At 46.7% G+C, this 23,121-nt stretch overlaps 1 protein-coding gene across 2 annotated transcripts in view; it reads right to left on the bottom strand.

Moving 5' to 3' along the window:
* XYLT1 (xylosyltransferase 1) overlaps nt 1-23,121 on the bottom strand; it is a 300,528-nt gene that overhangs the window by 15,532 nt on the left and 261,875 nt on the right. For both annotated transcript variants that reach the window (XM_029221895.1, XM_029221896.1), the window contains 4 exons: nt 16,670-16,886; nt 13,470-13,646; nt 8,394-8,656; nt 1,713-1,908 (listed from right to left, as the gene is read on the bottom strand). In XM_029221895.1, coding sequence (XP_029077728.1) covers nt 1,713-1,908; nt 8,394-8,656; nt 13,470-13,646; nt 16,670-16,886 — 853 coding nt within the window. The remainder of the gene's footprint in view (nt 1-1,712; nt 1,909-8,393; nt 8,657-13,469; nt 13,647-16,669; nt 16,887-23,121) is intronic.

The raw sequence follows: 23,121 nt of genomic DNA, 5'->3' as shown, positions 1-23,121 counted from the left end.
TGACAGACAGGGAGAGCCCAGCCACCAGGCATCCATCTCCCCAATGGGACATTAATGTCTTCGATTGGCCTCTTGGGCCCCCAGCACAGAATCCAACTGGGACAGCGTCTAATTGCCCCCTGACGCCAGTAATTTATGGAGTGGGCTCCCATGGCAGCTCGGATCCAGCCAATCCATTTGGAGCCTTAACTGAAAATCGTGGCTGAACAAGAAACTTCCACCCGTGCCTGTTCAGTGCCCATCCAGTCGGGCACAGGTCGGCCAGGCGGGGCCAGAGGGACTGGAAAAGGACCAGCAAGGAAAATGGAAGCAACTCAGACACTTCCTCCCACCCTACTCCTGACCTTCAAGATTCTCCATATTCTAAAACAGGATTCTTCATCCCTAACCCAGCAGCCAAACACATTGGGGATGTTGAACTCCGGGAATGAATCACCTCTTTAGCTTCTTGCTGACGTGGGGAAGTTAGAAATCGGGTGCTGGAATTTTGTGCGGGCAACGCTCACCAAGCTTGATCATGTCTCCCTTTCCCAGCAGCATCACTACCCAAGCACATACACTCACTCATTCAGAAATCCTGTTCAGCATCTACGAAGGCTGTGCTCTTGTACGTGCTGAGGGCACAGCAGTGAGCCAGTGCTGCAATCTCTGCTCTCTTGCAGACAATCACCAAGTGATCAGAGAAATCAACAAGATCATTTGAGATGGTAAATGCTAAGAAAAAAATAAAATAGGGATGTGGTGGGTGTAGAAATGTGGCATAAGTGGGTGGGCACGGAAGGCTTCTCCGAAGGTGCGCTATTTGGACTTAGATCAGAATGAACAACGACAACAAAAAAGGTGAAAACCTGGGGGACAGTATTCTAGGAAGGAGGATCACCATGTGTCAAGCCCGAGGCAGGAACAAACTTGGCATGTTTGACAAAGATGCAAGAAGAGTGAGCGGGAAGAAGAGTGGTCCTGGATGAGTCTGGAGAAGCAGACAGAGGCCAGATCATGTTGGGCCTTTCAGGTCTCGAGGTGGGGCTGATGTTACAAGGGTGGTGTTAGATGAATCCATCTCCCCAGGCAGAAAAATAACTAAAAGCCAATGCGGTCCTGGGGAGGTGGGAACTGCATTCCATGGATCCATGCATCAGACCATCTGTCCGTCCACTGACACCTCTGTTCATCCCTCCATGCACGCATGCATCCATTCACTCAACTATTCAATGACTGATCTGGTGCTTACTTTGAGTTAAACCCTGTGTTAGGAACTGGGGAAACAAAAGCACAATTAAGCATGGGATTTGTGGCTTAAGAGACCTGGATTCGATGTTGAGCTCTTCTGCTTCCTAGCTACGATCCAGAAAATCACTGACTCTCTATAGGCCTCAGTTCTCTAATCTGTAAGATGGGACTAATGCCACAACTTCATTAGGAAACTGGTTTGTTCCTGGTTTATTACTAACATAGGTTTAGGAGGAATCACTGGTTAGGGTGAAAAATGAAAAGGAATAGAAGTTCTACTATAAAAATATACCAAAGCTCCAGGTTGGTTGGTGCACTGATATTGACCACCCTGAACCTTCTCCAGGCACAGGGCCAGCTTACCTTTAGGCCTCTTCAAGTCCTCTTCTCCTCCAGCTCCAACTACAAGTGTCAGAGCAGAAACAGAACCCAGCAAGTGGACTGCCAGAGGGGATGTCGTGTGGTAGTTTCTGGCCTCTTACCTCAGAAAACTGAAGCCTCCCAAAGTCGCTGGGTGGGCTGGCGATCTTGAAGACTTTCTTTGGCATCACCCATGTCTCCAGGGTCTCGAGTTTGCTCACGGCCAGATTGGTAGCATGATGCTTGATCAGAAAGCCCTGGAAACGGTCAGCAAGGAAGTAGAGGTGGACAGAGGCTGGGTGGCCCATTGGATAGTACCTGAAAAACATGCACAGGCTCATGCAAGCTCATGGGTCAGGGCTGGACGTGTGTTGGATCACAGTGGGGTTCCCCACCCATCACGCTGGTCCTGTCTTTAAAATAATCCCCATTTTATACAAAGCTCACTGTGTTCCTGAAAGCTGCTCCCTGTGATTCTATGATCTCAATAACTGTTAACAGTAACTTTTTGCTGATCATAAATGTAAAACATGCTGACTGTATGAAAGCACAATCAAGAAAATAAAAACGACTACTTTTGATGCTTCTTTCCATAGATGATGTCAATTCACAGACATTCATTGACCCTCCAGTGCTAGGTACTGAGAAGCGACAGCAGTGTGCAAACAATGTCATCGTGACATATTTCTTTTCAGCCTTATTTTCTACACACATATTTACATAAATCCTATATAGCTGGGACCATAATATACACACTGGCTATATCCTGCTCTTGCTTCATAGTATTTCCTGTGCATTATCATGTCTTTGAATAGTCTCTGAAAACATGATTTTTGCGTGTGTGTGTATACATTCTTCCATTGTATGTAATACCATGATATGGAAATATAATACCAAATATGGTATTATTATATTATAGAGAAAGTTCCCCATCATTGGGTGTTCAACTGGTTTCTAATTTTTTGCCATTCTAAACAATGCTGCATTAACCATCCTTGAGCAAAAATGTTTTGGGGAACATCTTTCTTCCTCTCTAATCTCCAAGGGGCTCTTGATGTCTGCTGCCCAAGTTTATCAGAAAGGTTGTACTGATTTACACCTCACTGTCCTTACCAGTGGCACTGGGTATGGTCCTTAAAAATTATTGCCAAACTGAGATAAATTCTTACATACACAAGTAGGTAGCTCGTTTTAAGATGCATGCCTTTGATCCACAAAGGCTTCTCGCTGAAAGGGGCAGGGAAGCGAAGCAGAGATGCCCAGAGGAGGGGGGAGTGAAGAGAGAAGGAGGGAGGAGCCTGGACGAGCCCAGTTCTTTGTCCTTCCTACTTGTGAAATGAAAAGCTGTCGGCTTCTGCAGTATGTAAGGCGCGTGGTACTTAGAGGGTGCTTGTGGTTCCTTAATGACAGCATTCCACAAATCACTGTCCCTCTCAGCCTTCCTTTCCTCTGGTCCTGCTCTGGAGTTTAAATCTTTATGTCTGATTATAACAGTTAGGGAAGCCGCCTTCCTGTGTTACGCATCTCCTGAAATCACTGCCTTGTTATCGGATGCCTTCGGGGCTTTGAGAAAAAAAACCTGCACTGTCTTCAGACTGCTTGCTGGGCATTCCCGGCCCACGCAAGTCCACTTTGGTCTGGACTTTGGAAGCAGAAAACGCTCCCTCTGGAGTGTGCTGCAGAACTCACTGCCATGATGGAATGTTCTGCATCTGTGCAGTTCAGTTCAGTAGCCTCAGCCACTTCTGACAACCGAGCACTCGAAATGTGGCTGGTGAAACCGAGGAACTGCATTTTAAATTGTAGTTAATTTAGACTTAATGTCTCCTCGTGGCTAGTGACGATTGTGGACAGCACAGATGGCACTGTGAAAGTGTCCTGGGGTTGCCTGCATTAATGTCTGCAATTTGTCACCTCTCCTGTCTCTTTCCCATGTGACTCTGTAGGTTTCCTTGCACCGATGAGGTGAGTCTATTCCCCCATCTCAAATCTGCTTTGGCCAGAAGAGGGGGATGTATCATGCCAGTTCTGAGCCAGGGCCCCAAGTAGCCTGGCACATTTCCACTCTCTCTCTTGCTTTTCTGTGATCACCATGAGAGCACACCTAGAGTAGCCTGTGGAGGGATGAGACACTCAGAGCAGAGCAGAGCCACCCCGGGTATCCCAGCCGAAGCCATCCTAGATCCGCCAACCACTCCCAGCCAAGACCTACAGCTGGCTGCAGATGCAGGAGAGAGGCCAGCTGAGCCCAGGAGAACTGCCCAGCTCACCTGCAAACTTGAAGGCTCTGTAAATGCTTATCGTTTCAAAGCACTGATTTGGGGCTTGTTACACGACATTATTGCAATAGGTAAATAATAGGTCGTCAGTGTTTGTTCTGTAAGGTCGTCAGTGTTTGACTAGTAAAGGTGGAAGAAAAGCAGGACGGATTGTCATGGGAGTTAAAAGAAGAAAGTGTTTCCAGAAGGCGGTGGTCAGTTGTATGGGGCGCTGCTAAGGGGTCAGGCAAACAAGCAATGGTCAAGTGCCCCAGAAATCTGGGAGTTAATCTTGGGTTGCTCGCTTTCCCTTATCTTCTTCCAAGAAGTCCTGTTTTCTCCACCTGAATCCATCCTCTACTGCCCTATGCACCGCCAGCATCTTGGTCCAAGCCAACATCACGTCTTGCTGGACCTTTGCAGAAGCGTCCTTACTCGTCTTCCTCCTACTTTTGTCTGCTATAACTGATTCTCATAGTAGCAATATGCATCGTCCCTTCCTTAAATACTGCAAGGGGTTTTGCTTATGCTTGGGTAAAACCCAGACTCCTTACCTGGTCTAAAACTCCTACCTCTTTCTCTAGCCTCACTGTTTCCCTCCGTCCCAACCTACCACCTTCTAGCCACGTGGACCTTTTTTTTCGGTACGCGGGCCTCTCACTGCTGTGGCCTCTCCCGTTGCGGAGCACAGGCTTCGGACGCGCAGGCTCAGCGGCCATGGCTCACGGGCCCAGCCGCTCCGCGGCATGTGGGATCTTCCCGGACCGGGGCACGAACCCGTGTCCCCTGCATCGGCAGGTGGACTCTCAACCACTGCGCCACCAGGGAAGCCCCACGTGGACCTTATTTTGGATTCTTGAACATGCTAAGCTCATTTTCACCTCAGGGCCTTTGCATAGGACATTCTCTCTGCTGGAGATGCTCTTTTCCTCTTATGGTTGCATGGTTGTCTCTTATTTTGCTTAAATGTTACCGTCTCAGAGAGACCTTCCTTGACCCCTGAACTTAAGTCACCAGCTCACTGCTGTTACTTGAGTTTATCTTCATTCTTCATTCTCCATAGATCTTTTGTTCTTGTTTCTGTGAGCTGGGGTACAGCCTGCTTTCACACTAGCATGGGAGGGCCTTGAGCTCGGGACCTGGTCTGTCTGGGTCATGGCTGAGCACCCAGTGCCTAACACAGCCTGCCACATGGTAGGTGCTCAATCCATACTTACTGTTTGAGGGAAGATTCTAGAAGGATTTTCTCTTGAACCCTTTGCTTCTAAGGTACATCTAGGGAACCTGTAACCCAGGACTGAACACAAAGCCCACTGGTACCTCCTCTAGACTCTATATGGTAATTAAGTAATTAAGACTAAGAAGGGAGTTGTAACAAGATGCCAGGTGCAATACAATAGAACCTAAAGGATGCCTCAGGTGCATTCACTTGGCCCAAAGGTGTTTTTACTTCTTATTTAAATGAGGTGGGTATTAAAAAATTTAGGAGGCTCGCACAAAAATGTGGATTTCTGATTTGTCTTGAAAATTCAGGAGATGTGACTGGCAACTCCAAAGGTACATTCCTACAAGGAATGTGCCGGAGGGCAAGGATATGCTGGCGTTCAGCACCGGGGCCCCGGCGGGGGTCCCTGGTTTACAGGTCAGCCCACCCTGCGCTGAGGATACATGCTTCCTGCCTGGTCCTGATGGCATTTGAATTTGAGGACATGTAATAAAATACTGACATCCTTATCTCTGGATAGGGCTCACAAGAAAACTTTCAAACTGCCATTTTGAGATTTTCTGCAATGAACAAATGTTATTACCTAATGAGGAAAAAATCAATAAACATTATTTTTATGAAAGGTTATACTATAGACTAGAAAGACACAATTTGCATGAAATGCCCAGAGAAAATGAGACTCCTGAAATAAAGTTTTCACTTGCTGTTTCCCCAGATAGCCCAGGGGTAGAAATTTACTCTTTTTTGCCTTTGGGACAAGGGTCCTTTGTCCTGATTTATTTGCAAGCTCATATTCATAAATATATATTGGCTTTTCCCACAGCGAGGCACAATGGTTCCATTATAATAAAAAATGTGGTAGAAGCCAAAGGATTCCAGGCCTGAGGCAACTTGATGGCTTGCTTAATCCCAAAACAAATACCAGGTAAAAATTTCAACAACTATAAATCAATTGGAGGAATCTTTTGAAATTTTCTATAAGATTATTTACCTTATAAATGCTATGAAGCCTGGGATTAAAACTACTCTTAAACGGCATTTGCCTCCCAAGCATTGGGCACTGTGCCATCTACTGGGGACACATATGTGGTTCCTTGGCCAGGGATTCTAACCCCGGACTAGCAGGGGGAAAAGACATTCACCAACGGCCTTGATCCAAGACACTGCTGCTAAGCGCAGGGGTAGTGTTGGAGGCTACTTTGGGCTCAGGAGAGGCACGGGGTGGGCTATCAGGGGAGCTCTTAGCAAGTTTCACAGAGGATGTGGCACCTGAGATGACCCTGGAAGACTGGGAAAAGGTAGAATGAGTGGGGACGGTGGGGACGGTCAGCAAAGAACAGCGCAGAGGAAGCGATGAACAGTTCATGTAACCAGTGATGGAGCACAGCCGGCTCCCTATTGGCTGCTTTTGGCAGTTTAAGAATATTGGCAACTAAGATATCAACAACAGCATAAACACGTACCAAGCACTTCATATGTAAAATACTGTTAAAATGGGGATAATAATAATAATACATAACTCATAAGGTAGTTTTGGAGGATTATCCCCTTTAAACCTCACAACACCATACGCTGTAAGGCTTATGATTACTCCCATTTTACAGGTGAGAAAACTGAGGCTCTGAGAGGTTCATGACTTGTCCAAGGTCAATAGCTAGTAAGTAGAGTGGAGTTCAAATGGCAGGTCCTGGGTTCCTAACCCATTCTGGTCTCCCTTTTAACTAAATCAGAACCTGCAGGGAGAGGAGAGGGAAGGCTGAGGGAAAAACTGTTGCAGCCCTGTGGAAATCCATGCATGGGGCCCCATGTTTTCAGAGTTTTAGGGAACAAAATGGTTCCTTTCCTCTCTTTCTTCTGTTCTTGAGAAGAGGGAAGAGCGGGGCAGGGAGGGACACAGAAGGCTCAGTGGGGAAAGACTGATATTAATACTTTCTTTTCTTTGTTGTTTAAAGAGGAAGGTGGGAGGCAGAACAAGAAGGAGAAGGAGAGTGGCTAGAGGTACTTCTGGGAACCCATCCTCAGGAAATAATCGGAAAAGAGAAGGGGGATAAAAGAGGCTTTCTGCAAAAAGATATTCATCAGAACATTATGTACAATGGTCCATTACTGACAATAGCAACAGGAAAGGGCTGAATTAAGCAAACTCCGGAATTCCTACTCAGTGGAATACTAGTGGCATTAAAAACGGTCATTAGGGCTTCCCTGGTGGTGCAGTGGTTGACAGTCCGCCTGCCGATGCAGGGGACGTGGGTTCCTGCCCCGGTCCGGGAAGATCCCACATGCCGCGGAGCGGCTGGGCCCGTGAGCCGTGGCCGCTGAGCCTGCGTGTCCGGAGCCTGTGCTCCGCGGCGGGAGAGGCCACGATGGTGAGAGGCCCGCGTACCGCAAAAAAAAAAAAAAAAAAAAGGGTCATTATCCTTAAGGAAGCTGCAGAGCAGCAAGGAGAAGACGGGCTAGTATTATAATGCCGAGCGAAAGAAGCAGGACACCAAATCCTTGTTGTCATCGTGGAAATGTCTGCAATGTACATTGCTAGAGAACGGAAGAGAAGGCACACAAAATGAGAAGGGTTGGCTGGCTTAGGGAAAGGCAGGGGAGAGATGGGGCTATGTTGAATCGTTTTCCCACCTTCCGTCTTCTATTCATATATTCTAGAACATTCTTTCCTGAAGTGTCAACTGGTACCCACTAGCGGTAGATGAGACGATTCTAAAGGGTACATGAACATTTTAAATAATAGTTCTGCCTTTTTGTGATGTTTTTGGTTATGTTTTTTGGTGTAACAATGATAGTATGGTTACATTTTAAAAAGGAGTGAATTTTCAGAGATAAAATATTTATGGGATTTGCTTCAATCAAACTGATCTGGGACGAGGGGAAGGTGAGTGAAGGCGCAGATGAAACTGCATTGGCCGGGAGCTGGTAATTGCTAGAGCTGGTGATGAGAGATGGGGTTACACTTTTCTCTCTATTTGGTGTATATTTGACATTTTCCATAATAAAAAGTAAAAAAAAAAGTTCTGTATTTTCATGATTACTTCCCATGTGGAACAAAAATAACTACCTAATACGGTGACATAAAGCTTCCTTCTAAAATACATATATTTAGCACAAAGAATGAGTCCACAGAAAGGAAATAATTAGGTAAACATTAGATCTGCTATCCTGAGAAGGTAAAAGGGTGACGAAGGCTTAGACAGGAAATGCTCTGAACGCTGGGATGTCTGCGTGGATGATTTTAGGGAGAAGCTTGGGTGGAGCCGCAGCCCCTACAGAGGAGGACGTTCCCTCATCCCTGGTCCCCCTGCTCCCTGGCTCACCTGCAGCTGTTCTCCCCGGCGTCGTGCAGCAACAGCTCTGCCCGGCGGAGGCCCAGGCGGGAGAAGGAATGATACAAGGTCAGTGTCACGTCGTTCAGGCTGTGGATGCCGTCAGGCTCATCGTAGACATTCTCCCAGTATGCGCGGAGGCCCGGGGTGCCCGCGGGGTAGTTCCCATACAGGTAATAGTCCAGCTGCCCAATGATTTCCTGATTCACCACGGCTTCGAACTTGCGGGCAAAGAAGGTGGGCCGGGCTGTCTGCTGCGCTCATGAAATCAAAAGAACAATGTCAGCAAGTGGGGATGAGGGTAGGTGGGTATTTAGGAGCCGGGCTCTGCAGCCAGCCTGCCTGGATCCACATCCCAGCTCTGACACTTACTGCCCTCTCTGTTCTCAGTTTCCTTATCTGTAAAAAGGGTGTTAGGATTGAATGAGTTAACATTTGTAAAGCATTTAAAGCAATGATGGACATGTAGTAAGCATCACTTAAATATCTGTGAAATAAATTATATCCTAGATGTTTATAGCTGCGATGGATCTCAGAAATCATTTAGCTGGAGGTCTAATACCTCTTACGGATATATTTTAGTTGTCCAGAAGAATGTTTTAAAATTGAATTAGCTGACAACATTTAAAAGGTAGAAGAGTTTACAGAAGCAACTTTTGGTTTCCCTCTGAACAGAAATGATCTGGCCCCATGTTCCTACATTCCTTTAAGTAGTTAAAGCTGAATGGCACCTGTCCCTTTAGATGGGCATGGGGTTTTTGGCTCACCACAGTCCCTACCATTCCCTATTGCCTCCTGGGCATTGTAACTGACTTACAGACTCACAAGGAACACCCTGGATTTACTGATCGGAATCTTTAGGAGTGGGGCTTAGAAATCTGTATTCTTCACAGGCTCTGAAGGTGGTTCATTTGCTCACTAGGGTTTGAGGATAATGCGAAGGACACCTGACCTGGCTGCACATCAGAGCCACCTGTGGAGACTGCGGAGTCCTTCCCGCCGACCTACTGAACCAACATCTCTGAAGATGAGGTTTAGGAATCCGTATCCAAAAAAAGCCTCCCGGGTGATTATGCTGCAGTGTTTGAGAACCATTTATGTAAACCAAATTTTCAAGGAGGCTGAGTCCCAGAGAAGAAAGGGACTTACTTAACTAAGGTCACACAGCAAGGTAATGGCAGAGCCAGGATTCAGATACAGCATCAAGGGTTAGAGAAATAAAATACTGAGCCCTTATTATCTACCAGGTCTAAAACTATGGTCTGGGGCAGAGATCAATAAACCTTTTCAGCAAAAGGCCAGACAGTAAGTATTTCCAGCTTTGCAACTACTCAAGTCTGCTGTCATAGTGTGAAAGCAGCCGCAAACAGGTAAGTGAACGGGCATGCGGTGCGGCTGTGCTCCAAAAGCGCGTCATTTACAAATACAGGTAGTGGGCTGGATTTAGCCCAGGGGCTGTAGTTTGCTGACCTCTGGTCTAGCGCTACGGAAACAATTAAAACACAGACCGCTCCCTTGAGGAGCCTCTGATCTAGTGTAATTATTGACCTTAATTTGGGTCTAGCATTGTTCTCACTGCAGTGGATTAATAGCAACAATAATGTCAATAAAAACTCCTGAGCACGTGCTATATACAGCGCACTGCATTTTGTCATTACCTCTAATCCTCCCAACTCTAATCCTCGTAACTCTGCAAAGCAGGTGTTACGATTCCCATTTTACAGATGAGGAAACTGAGCTTGGAGAGGGCAAGTGACATGTACAAACTCACACAGTTGTAAGATTTGAACCCAGATCCGATGACTCTAAAACCCAAGCTCTTTCTTCTGCATCATCCTAGGATCACACTGCTAGTTGGGGGAACTCGAAGCCTCAATAACAAAAACCCTTGTTAGTATTTGGAACATCCCATCTGCTCTCTGCTTCATGACCCTTGGGAACCACACCCCCTTCTCTGTGGTGAAGGGGTCAGGTCAGTTCCCTTATAGCAGCACTGAAAAGAGCCAGACCATGTAGGTTCAAATCCTCATTCTGCATCTTTCAAGCTGTGTATGTCTTTGGGCAAGTCATCCAGGGCCTCAGTTTCCCCATCCTTAAAATGGGTATAATAATATGGGTACTTAGCATAGAGTCTGGCACACGGTGTTAGCAGCTACGAGTATGTGACTATTATCACTACACCCTTAAGCCTGCTACCAGGGGCTTCCAAGTCTTCATTTTCCGGAGGCAGAGAACCAGACTCAGTGGCAGGGCAGCCTCCTTTCTCCTCCCGAGATTCTCTGATCATAGCTGGAGCTCCTAAAGGGCACATTTCTATATTTACAGTTCTCTTCCTCGGAGCTCTTTCAACAAGAGCTCAAAAGTTCCACGCAGGCAGCAGTTTCTTGAGTCTAGATGTTGGGGGATATTCTTGATCTTTGTTTACTGCGAATTAAAGAGCTGTGAGCATGTAACTCAGTCTCTATGTCAGCTCATCTTTATCAGAGACCACGATGTCCCCAGGATGCTGGGACTGGAATACAAGTGCCGGCGCCCAGGAGTGGCCCCAGAGGGGCAGTGCACCCAAGAATCACCCGGCTTCTTGCTCTAAATGATGAAGGTCCTTTGCAATGAGGGTGATGACTGGTCCTCTACGCAAGTGGGAATTCTTCTCTATTTTCTCTTTTGAATAGGTCAAATATTCCCCTCGCCACCCTCTTTCTGCTCAGCAGATCCTTTCTGCACGGACAATGGAACTAAAATGTCACCCAGGTTCATGCCTCAATTAACATGGGTTTGAGGAGGCCCCCGGGTAGCTCTCAATCTGCCACCAAAATGGACCTAAAGAATACTTATTGCAGTAACTGCTTGCGCAGGCGAAAGATGTTCGGTAGGAACCTTGAGGAAATAAGAATGATGGCATGAAACCTGCTGTGTATTCTGCACCCGACCAGGCATGAGACCAGGCTGGCAGCGGGGTCTGGTGGAAAAAGCTCAGGTCTGGAACTGGAAACACCTGTGTGGGACCTCCCACCCTACCACTCCACAAGCTGCATGTCCACGGACAAGCAAGTCCCTGCCTCTGTGCCTTGGTCTCCCCACCTGCACAATGGAGATGATTTCTACCGGGTGAAGCCAACGCCCACAGAGGACCAGGCACACAGTCTGGGATAGAACAGACCCGTACCCCACGCTTCTCAAACAGAATAGCCTCCTAGGTGCTTGGGGGTCTCGTTACGATGCAGATTCTGACTCAGCAGGTCAGGAGCAGCAGAGATTCTGCATTTCCAACAAGTTCCCTAGTGATGCTGCTGCTGCTGGTCTGTGGACCACACTCCGAGGAACCAGGCTACGAGGGTGGAAGCTTCACGGGGCAGTCCGTGTCCTCCCTGGACATTTCCGTTATGTACCAGAGAAAGGCAGCAGGGGCACCTTGGACTGGGTTACCAGCCTGGCACTGTTGTCCCCCCCAATCCCTCCCCAACGTTTGTGGTTTGGGAAGCAGCACATCATCTCCATGTGGTGGCTCTAGTGACCTCAAAGTGACTTGTTTAACCACTTTGTAGCCTTCTGTTTGTGCTCTGGGCAGTTGAGGCTGGGCATGGTGAGGCGGAGAGGAGGAAGAACTCAGGGTACTGGCCTAAAGGGAGTGGGAGGTATGCTCGCACGGGGTGGAAGGAGGTTGCCATCCTGAATAGGTCTGGGGTCCAAGGCACCCTTGGTGCTCACGGGAAGCAGATGGGGCACTGGCCACCCTCCTGTCTCTGCTCTCCCCAGAACTATGAATCGATGGGCCTTGCAGAGATACCTGTGAAGGCAATAACATTTCTTCTTGTTCCTCCTTTAAAGTTCACAGAGCGCGGTGTTTTACAAACTTGTCTGCTCATCAGAATTTCTCAAAGTGTAATATATTAAAAATAAAAATTCCTGGACCACACTGGAGATCAAAAGCTCTCAAATGGGGATGAGTTTGCCACCAGTGGACAGCTGGCGATGTCTGAAGACATTCCTGGTTGTCGTAACTGCAGGGTGCTACTGGATCCCCACAGGGGACATTAGGCAGCATCTGGGGACGTCCCTGGTTATCACAACATGGGGAGGTGCTCCTGGCACCTAGTGGGTAGAGGCCAGGGAAGCTGCTAAACATCCTACAGCCCCCTCATCCCAACATAGAATTATCCAGCCACAATGTCAAGAGTGCTGAGGTTGAGAAATTCTGCCCTCTAATCAAGTTTGTACCCAGCAATATATATATATATATATATTTTTTTTTTTTGGCGGTATGCGGGCCTCTCACTGTTGTGGCCTCTCCCATTGTGGAGCACAGGCTCCGGACGCGCAGGCTCAGTGGCCATGGCTCACGGGTCCAGCTGCCCTGCGGCATGTGGGATCTTCCCGGACCGGGGCACGAATCCGTGTCCCCTGCATCGGCAGGTAGACTCTCAACCACTGCACCACCAGGGAAGCCCCCAGAAATATATTTTTAACAAATATTTCAGGAGATTCTGATTGAAAGGCAGTATAGAGAAATGGATACAAGTATGGCCTTTGGAAACAGATATATTGGGCTATGTGACCTTGCATAAAGTTAACAGAACGTTCTCTGCCTCAGTTTCCCTATCTCTAAAATGGACTAATTATGTATGTATGTATGTATCTTCTAAGGCTGTTGTGGGGTTAATGGGTCAATACAGGGAAAGTGGTTAGAACATCCCTTGCATGGTGTTAGTGATCAATAAACGTTGGCTACTGTTGACGTTGTTATGATTATCATCAAGAACCAGGGTTGGGGGGGCTTCCCTGGTGGCGCAGTGGTTGAGAGTCTGCCTACCGATGCAGGGGATGTGGGTTCGTGCCCTGGTCCGGGAAGATCCCACATACCGCGGAGCGGCTGGGCCCGTGAGCCATGGCCGCTGAGCCTGCGTGTCCGGAGCCTGTGCTCCGCAACGGGAGAGGCCACGGCAGTGAGAGGCCCGTGTACCGCCAAAAAAAAGAAAAAAAAAGAACCAGGGTTGGAAAGTGCAGGATCCAGTGACCTGCAGGGCTGCCTTGGATGCCTGCAGACGCTGGCTGGAAGGCGCGGCTCACCTGGAAGCGGTGAAAGTCCTGCGGCTTGAAGTCGTTGGGGGAGCAGCCGCACCAGTCCACGATGTGCTTGTACTGGCACTTGCAGCCCAGCTTGCGGTTCCAGTTGGTGATGCGCAGGTTGTTGTCCACCATGGTGTCGCAGTGGGGACTGTTCTCCAGGACCGTGTGGAAGAAGGACTGCGGGGCAGAGAGGGGCCAACCTGAGACCTCGTCCAGCCTTCCTCGAGTGGGCTGGGGTGAGGGGTCCTTCCCGAGGGCCACCTGGCAGTGAAGGGACTCTCCTGGAGACTCAGCTGTTCTCTCTGCAAATGGAGTCAGTGCCAGTCCAGGCCAACCAAGGGTACCCTGGAGGTTTTGTCCAGGGTGGCTTAATGCTGCTTAGAAGTTACTGCTCCGAGTGTTTCTCTAAGATGTCTCTCCCCAGCAGCCTAGAAACTGATTCCAAGACATCTCTTATCACCCAGGACATCCTCTGTCCGCTCAGCAGAGAGAGAAATTCCCTTAGGGTATGTCAACACATTGGGACCAGAGAAAAACACTGGGACAAGTTTCTAGAAAACCCTGGGCCAAAAGGGCTCTTGATTTTGTAAATAGTTAGACCTGAAACCAAAGAGACTCAGGTCTGAGATATCTTGAAAACAAAGACTGAAGCTCTGGAATTTCACTCCTGGGAGAGGGCGGCCAGAATCACGGATGCCCTCCTGCCCTAGTCACTGGAGTAGCGACTACAACACTGGGAGGGGAGGAGGTGGGGGTCCATTGGGCTTCCCACTGTCCGTGGTGCTGAACCAGGTGCCGTAATCTCCCCCTATTCCTGAGGCTTGGTCAACCTCTCCTAGGAATCTGAGAAAGAGGCAATGTTGAGAGTGAAAAGAGAGACCAGAGGAGAGACACATAGTTGGAGCTGCTGAAAGAGAGAGAGACGGGGTGTGTGTGTGTGTGTGTGTGTGTGTGTGTGTGTGAGAGAGAGAGAGAGAGAGAGAGAGAGACTTCTATTTGGACAACTGTTTTATAACAACCTCAGATACCAGGCAGATACGTTCTCCCCTGCTCTCTGCTTCCTAGGGAAAGCTGTTGGGGAACACGTGTCTTCCTGTTACAAATTCATGGCACAGCCTTCAGATTTCTTCTAAACTGGTCCCCTGGAGGTGGTCTGGGAGAAGGGCAGGACAGAAAGGCTGGGATGGAGGAGGTGGGATCTAACAGGGATGCTGGAGTGTACAGTGCCTGTGTGCGTTGGGAAGTGGGGGATGGTTGGGACAGAGAGAACCAGCATTGGGACGGGCACCTTGATTAAACAGCCAAAGCCCCAAACAGTCTCTTCTCAATGGGTGAGTGGACAAAATGAGGCTCTATCCACACCCCAGCTGCCCTTCTTATGATGTTAAATGACATGCCTGTGAACCTGCATTTTAAGCTTGAATTGTCTACAAGCCCAGAGAGGCACATATTCTCCATCAAGCAGTGAGGGAAAGTACCCAATTATCCATTGCCCTGTGTCCTTTTGTAATGATACAGAAATTCCCTGCAAGACAATGGATGAGGAGGTTATCAGACTTGATGGAAAAGGTGATTTTTGCTGAAATAGGATTAAAAGCTGATTACTTAACATGTGTGCAGAATAGCAAAACCTGGCCCAGTGATGACAAGCCCATCATCCCTCAGGATTGAAGTGGGCAGTCATCCTTACTCAGAGCTTGGCCTTGCCCCAGATGTCGGTGAGGGATGTGGAAACCATCAAATGAGTTGCACTGTCTTGTCTGGCCTAGAAACACACAATCTGAGTGGTCCAGAGATGGGGCACAGCCAGGAATGGTGGACCATTCATGGGAGGTGTTGCAGGCTCAATAGAAACAGAACCAGCTCTGGAATTTTCTGAAGTTGGAAATTAGGGTGAAAGTGAACTGGAGGTCAGGGAGCTAATCTAGAATCTCTCAGTTCAGGTCTGATAAGAAGGCCGCTGGCATGTCAGGGGCAACACTTCAGCACTGAGTCCCTACCCGTTTCCAGACAGGGCTGGGGCTGTTTCAGAATACCCTGCAATCTTACACAATAGGACTTCTGAAATGGACTGAATGTTTGTGTCCCCCCAAAATTCATAGTTTGAAATCCTAACCCCCAATGTGACAGTGTGAGGAGGTGGTGCCTTTGGGAGGTGATTAAATCATGAGGGTGGGGTCCTCATGAATGGGATTAGTGCCCTTATAAAGGGGACCCTCACCCCTTCTGTCATGTGAGGACACAGCAAGGACTGTCAGTAGTCAGCCTGCAACCCAGAAGAGGGATCTCACCTGACCATGCTGGCACCCTGATCAAGGACTTCTAGCCTCCAAAACTATAATAAGTACATCCATTTTATTGTATTTTGTTTTAGCACCCTGAACTAAGACAGTTTCCCATCCTGAGGTCTGAAAAGTGGTGACAGACTTCCTAGAGCTTTTCAAATACTTCCAAAAGCCGACAGGAAATGCCGAGTCCCAAGCATTTGGACACAGTGACTGTCAATGCAGGGGGCTAGTGCAAACCCAACAGGAGCCCTGGCTTTGGGATCACTGGAATTTCTGGTGTGACTGATGAGGCCAAAACTACTGTCTGTCAGGGAATGATAGAATACTATTCAAAATTAGAAAAGGAATTCTTGGTGTTGAAAAGTTATTACAGGATTGGTAAATGTGAAGGATCTGTGAAAAGTTGATGTGGGTGTTTCCTGAAAAAGCCAGCATATACAGTTGTGCAGGTTACACACTGCACAATTCTAGGGGGCACCATTGCTATTGTAGGTATGAGAGCTTTGTATTTATATAAATAACAGTTTTCTGAAAAATGGCAATAAAGTGTCTTGTTCTAACAAAATCAGTATATGGTGATGGTTTTATGACCAATGGGAGCCAAGTGTCTTGAGGAAGAACTGCCTTTTTTACTTTACATCTTTAAAGATGTTGTCTAGATTGCTGGTGGCAGCACTGTGCATCTACTCCATAACAACCTCTATGTAGACTGGAGGGGACCAGGGGCCCTGCTGTGACAGAAAGGTCCCTGGTAGCCAAAACAGTTCCCCATCTTCCTCTGGATGTTTGGAGGAAAACGTATTGAACCCTGCGTGGCTTTGCCAAAAATTCAGCAAAAATTCAGCATCCACTTTGCTCCAAAGGCTAGAGCCAACCCCTGCCTTTCTCAGGGATTTTTTCCTGGATACTCACCTCTGCAGGAAGCAGGGTGTAGGAGTAGAATTGCTTCATTTTGGTCACCAGATCGTCTGTGGAGAACGTCACATACTCAACAAACTTCCGGTTTAGCAGGAACCAATCTGAGCCGCCATCCACGGCAATGCCCTCTGGGATCCGCCGGTCCCCCAGGCGCCACATGTGGGCATCACACTCCAGAAAGAGCCGGTCCAGGCCCTGTTTCCGGATGAACCTGGGCAAGACAAAGTAGTGCTTAGCCCTGAAAGAGCGCCGCCACCTAGAGTCCAAATGAAATGGCACAGTCTCGGCAATAAAGGCATTTATTGAGTACTTACTGTGTGCTAGGTACAGCGCTAGGGGCTCTGTGTGTAGTTTTTCACTTGATCTTCACAAGTGAGGCTGGTGTCTATAACCCTATGAGGTAGGTACTATTATTATGCCCATTTCACAGATGAGGACACAGCTCAGAGAGCTTAGGAGACTTGTCCACCCAGCACAATTAGATGGCAGTGATCATCCGCTACATCTGCTTCCTCTTTGGAGAACTCCTGAAATCACCTTTTCATGCCATGGGTGCCTTGGCAGTTTGGTGAATACAGCCTATGGACCCTCATCTCAGAATAATGCTTTTATTTTTTTAATTTATTTTTAAAAATTAATTAGTAAATTAAGTATAGTTGATTTACAATATAGTGTTAGTTTCAGGTGTACAGCAAAGTGATTCTCATATATACACACACACACACACACACACACACACATATATATATATACACACATATATATATTTCAGATTCTTTTCCTTTATAGCTTATTACAGGATATTGAATATAGTTCCCTGTGCTATACAGTAAATCCTTGTTGTTCATCTGTTTTACACATAGCAGTGTGTATCTGTTAATCCCATATTCCCAATTTATCCCATTGCAGAATAATGCTTTTAAATGCATACAACAAAAATACACAGGGTTACAAAATATTTTCAAAAACACCAAAGTGATGATATAGTAATTCACATGATTCTTGATTCACACATTAAAATGAGTATTACAAAATATTTTTTAAAACACCACATTTATGATAATTACATGTGTTTCCTTTTTAACACATTTAATCACAAGGTCTTATAGTAGGTCTAAAATCTACTGTAATTTTGAAGAAGAGGTGAGCATATATGACATTTAGAAGTGGATGCATCAATTATAATGCGATTTGAAAATATGTGATTCCTGGGCCTTTCCTGGCGGTTCAGTGGTTAAGACTCCGTGCTTCCAATGCAGGGGGCATGTGTTCGATCCCTGGTTAGGGAACTAAGATCCAATATGTCACGTGGCATGGCCAAAAAAAAAAAAAATGTGATTCCTAACAGTAACTGCTAATACTGTGGTGGTTTGTTACCGTACGTTTTGCCTACATTTAGCTAGATTTCAGTTAGAGTTCAGTGAAAATTAAGATCATTTTCTTCCTATTCAAAGTCACAGACCCCTGAACCTCAGATTAATAACTCCTGCTCTAGGGGACACACACACACACACACACACACACACACACACACACTCTCTCTCTCTCTCTCTCTCTCTCTCTCTCTCTCTCTCTCTCTCTCGGGATTCTGCAAGCCAGGCAGGGTGGAATTGGCATTTCCTAATTTGTAGATGCAGAAATCAAAGGTCAAAGAGCTGGTGAGGTGGGTGTGTTGGGAGGGTAGACAGAACTAGAGCCAAGCTCTCTGGCCAAAACTCTCAGTTCATTTGCAGTTAGCATTAACTTCGCACCTACTATGTGCCAGGCATGTGCTGGCCTTGAGGCAAGGAGAAGTGAGGATGGTCCCTCCTCCTCAGGAGCTGGTTATCTCGTTGGGAGTTTATAGTCTACAGGTCTCCCCACCCAGGGATCTTGCTGCCCCTCCAGCTCATGCAACATAAAATCAACCATTTTAAAGCCTACAATTCAATGGCATTCGTTCATTCACGATGTTGTGCAATCGTCATCTCTAGTTTCAGAATATTCTGTCACCCCCAAAGGAGACCCCCATCCCATTCCCCCTTCCCTCCAGTCCCTGGCAATCCATCTATGGATTTACCTATTCTGCATATTTCTTATAGAGAGAATCACACAAGTTGTAGTCTCTTCCACTTAGCTTCGTGTTTTCAGGGTTCCTCCACATGGTAGCAAATAACGGGGCTTCATTCCCTTGTTTCTGTCTGCCCAGCATCCATTGTCTGGGAACCACACCTTGACTTTATTTTGGGCACTTGCTCACCCTCAACTCTCAGTTCACTTGGCTTGCCTCACCCCCAGCACCAGGGGTGGGAACACGACTCAGCCTGGTCAATCAGAGTATTCCATCTGCTTGGCTGCCATAATTGCTTCATGGACGCGCAAGCACCTCAAGCTGAGTCTGAGACTAGGTTCTGGAGTTTTGCTGGAAATACTAGGAAGGAGGGCTTTTCTAGGGGATTTTTTTCTGGAAGAATGCAAGCTGAGGGCTGCTGACAGCCATCTTGTCACCATGAGTATTGAGGTTGTCTGATCATGAAGGTAACATAGAAGAGAAGACAAAAAAAAAGAGAAACGGAGAATGGGAGGGAGGGAGGGAGGAAGTAAGGGAGGGGGAGAGACAGACAGACAAGGCCTTGATGACTTTGCTTGAGACCCTGGATCTTGCTATACCTGATTCACCCCCAGACTTGTCAGTAAAGTGCGTAAGGCATTTTAAGATGGGATTCCGTGACTTGCAATTGAAAAAGTCCTGACTAATACATTCCTGAATGATTTCACCTTTACCATTACCGTGATGAATGCAAATGTTCTTAGGCTCCACATAGGGCAGGTAGCCATGGCTGTGGCACATTAATGCCACCTCTTCCACTAGAGCAGGCTGCATCCCCCATTGTGTGTCTAGAGGTCTTTGTCCCTCCATGGCAGACTTCATCTCTGTCTTCACATCAGAGTTACCTGTCTCCTCCGAGGTAGATGCTGTGCTCACTAGAACTGATCTTGGCTTCCTCCTTTCTGCCTACCATATAGGTCCTGGAAGAGTGCAAGGCAACTGCTCAGGAAAGGTCTATGGTGATGACCAGACGTCAGGGCATAGAAGTTGAAGACAGTCCCACCCTGTTGGTCATGCTGAATTCTACAAAGAATCTCTCCCATTGGGCCTCCCACAAATCCACCAAAGGGAACTGCCTGAAACCTCACTAATAAACCCATATCCCTAGCAATTTCTTCTGCATAAATAGAGGACCTGCTTCTTGACATTGGTCACTCACTGAGCACGATGGTGTAATATATTTAATTCTTAACCAAACTGATGCTAGTGTAATAAAAATGGTGACAACAATGATGCTGGTAGTGAACGGACTTAATTCTGCTAAAATGCGCTTTTCATCTACATTGCAGTGTGGCTCTACCAGTAACCAGCTGGCTGAATTTGGAAAATGATGACCTTGAGTCAGTTTCCCCCATGGGAAACTGACAAAGTTGGGCTAGGTCTAGGTTATAAAATTAAATGTCTACAGGGGTCAGACAAACAATATAAGTTTGTGAGGGGGGCTTAGTATAAGATAACAGGGTAGGTGGAGTTAGCAAAGACGTAGAGACTGCATTTTCTGAAAAGCACTCAAATCCCTTAAAAAAAGCATTTCTGGCTAAATAAGACATATCCCTAGGCTGAATCCAGCCCACAGACCACCAGTCACAATAACGCTGGGTTAGGTAATCTCTAGGGTACTTTCCAGTTGTGACGTTCTCTAAGTCCCTCTGTTATGCTCAGCAAGAGGTGTGAGGCAAGCATTAGACGGATGCACGGGAGCCCAGAGAAGGCTGACAACTTTTCTGAGGATACAAACAAGGGCAGAAGCCGACCAGAAGACCCACGTGTCCAGCGTCCCTGGCCCTGTTCTTTTCCTAACACACCTTTCCTAGTGCAAAATCCAAGTTCGTTAGCAAAGCCATGTTCTCTCTGGGGAGCGACCTGGTGAAGGGTTTTCAATACACTCACCATAGCACTCACTGACACCAAACTTGGCTCTAACGGACCCACTGAAGGAAGCCGCCGAGTCTGAGGAAATAAAATCCTACCTCGACTCTGGCTGGTGCCAATTATACGATAATGTCCAGTGGGCACACTTAACTGTGTTTAAAACTTTAAATTTTACATACTCTATATCAAAACTTACATGGTAATCAAGACCAACTGAGAATAAGAGAGAGAGAGAGAAGAAATACAGGTGGGACGACTTGCAAAATTTTTCTTTCCGTGGAGCAGCTTTTTAATTTCATGTTCCATTAGATGGGATAACAGCATCATCTTGCAATTTTAATGTGATGTCCCGGACCGCAATATCCAAATACAATATTTATGCAGTAATCTCCAAAATGAAATATTCACGGGGTTGGGAGATTGGCCGCTGTATTTACTGCCTTCAAAAACTGATAAGCTGCAAACACATGCTTTGGTTAATTATGAGTAAACAGAGACCACAGATTGCCTAGGTATCAGAAAGGGGCTACCAGGAACTTAGGTCTGGACTCAGATAAGGTGGCAGACGCCCAGAGTCTGGGTATCTAGCAGGCGAAAAGAATCAGCTGTTTCAGCAGTGATTTGCTTTTTATTCTTCCCTGTGGATTTACTATAACTTGAAAAGGTAAAGGTCGGAAACCATAGTAAGTTTGTGAACACCTGGGTGAGCGTTGTCATCAATGCTGGCTCACCGGGAAAAGGTGCACGGCTCTCTCACCTGAGGGATGGAGGGAAGATTTGCAGCAATGGGCCCAATTCACAGAAGGTGGCCAATGATGCTGCCCTCCCTTCAGTTTTGTTTCCAGTTGACCTGGTTACCTGGTAGAACTGGGCTCAACAGGTGATACCACAGAAGAGCAGACATGAAGAGGATCTGGTACCAATGCTGTCTCTGCTTTCACTGAGAAGTGGGGCTGGCTTAGCTTCTCTGAATGCCAGTTTCCTCACCTGTAGGGTGAGCTCCATGACACCTGTCCTAACAAGTTCCCAAATCAGCTGCAGACCTGTGATGGGTGATTGTTTACAAAGGTCCTTGCAAAGGAAGCACTCCTCACCCAAGCAATGGGCTGACCCAACCATCAGTTCTTTTTTTCATAGAGACACCATCCCTCCCCAATCCTCCTTGGGTGTTTTATTTTTCTCCATAGCACTTTTCACTTTCTAATATAATAAACAAACTAAATATTTATTTAGTTTATTGCCTATTTCTACTACTGGATGTAAGCCCCAAGAGGGCAGAGATTTTGATCACCTCTGTATTCTACTACAGTGCCTACATACAGCCAGTGCCCAATAAATATTTGTTGAGTGAATGAATAAAGGGAACAGTAACAGCCACGTCTGTCAGGCAATCAGGAAGTAGCTGCCATTAGTTAGCCAGGTATCGGATTTTTCTAACACACGTTCGACAGACAAAGGAACTGAATCACAGGAAGGTTAAGTAATTTCTCCAAAGTCACACAGCTAACAGGCCTAGACTTGAATCCAGGTCTGGATGAATCCAATGCAAATGCTTAACTACTCTGTCATTCTTCATCTCAATTCACCAGGGTCCCTCCAAAAGGACCCAAATGAAGGATCTGAGAACTTCTATTTCCTCAAAAAGACAATGCCCAGAAATGAGTGAACTAAGAGAAAATGGCTCATTGCCAGTTGGAAGAGGCTTTCAGCCAGTCCTCACAAGGGCTTCTGTCTTCAGAATAGGTTACTTAAGGGCAAACATGGTATCGTTTGCATTTGGTTTTACCTCCTGGGCTCTCAGGGATGGTTTGCCTCCCTGAGATTTTTCTCTACTGCCACGATATGGAACAAAGTCAGAGCTAAATATGCTTCGACTAGGATGTCACAAGGACCAAATCTACTCAGTTGGGCATCAAAGGAAATCAGATGCAGGATGGCAAGGGGTCCTGAATCTCCCCCATGGGAGAAGAGGTCAGTTAAGAAAGTATCTGTAGCCTTTGGAAATGGCCTCAGAAAGGGCAGACAATGAAGAAGTCTCTCAATTCAGTTAATTCCCTGGCTACAATCTCGGTATATTCATCAAGTGTGGAATTATTCCAGAACTGTCTTGTCCTGTAATGAATTCTGAAAGGAGGAACACTGCCCCTCAGATTTTACAGCATGTTTGAGCAAGAAGGAATCTCAGCAATCAGCTAATATAACTAATTTTACAGATAAAAAACCCCAACACACCGAGACTCAGAAAGGACGTGTGATCCAAAGTCATCTGAAGTCAGACAGCCTAGAAAAATATTTTCTCTTCTTCTATTTCTCTCTCCAGCGATCTCCCACTGAACCCAGATTACTCCTTTAGCCTAAGTACAACCTAAGCATTTTAGTTTAAAAATAAAGTCATGGAACAAAGCATGAAAACACAGTGTATGGAATCAGCCAGCTATGTGAATGGACTCACACAAAACAGCCATGTCACACAGGGGCCAAACTT

Source organism: Monodon monoceros, unplaced genomic scaffold, assembly GCF_005190385.1.
Source record: "Monodon monoceros isolate NGI ecotype Baffin Bay Population unplaced genomic scaffold, NGI_Narwhal_1 Super_Scaffold_13, whole genome shotgun sequence".
NCBI classification, from domain to species: Eukaryota; Metazoa; Chordata; class Mammalia; order Artiodactyla; family Monodontidae; genus Monodon; species Monodon monoceros.
This window is presented reverse-complemented; position numbering and strand designations above follow the sequence as displayed.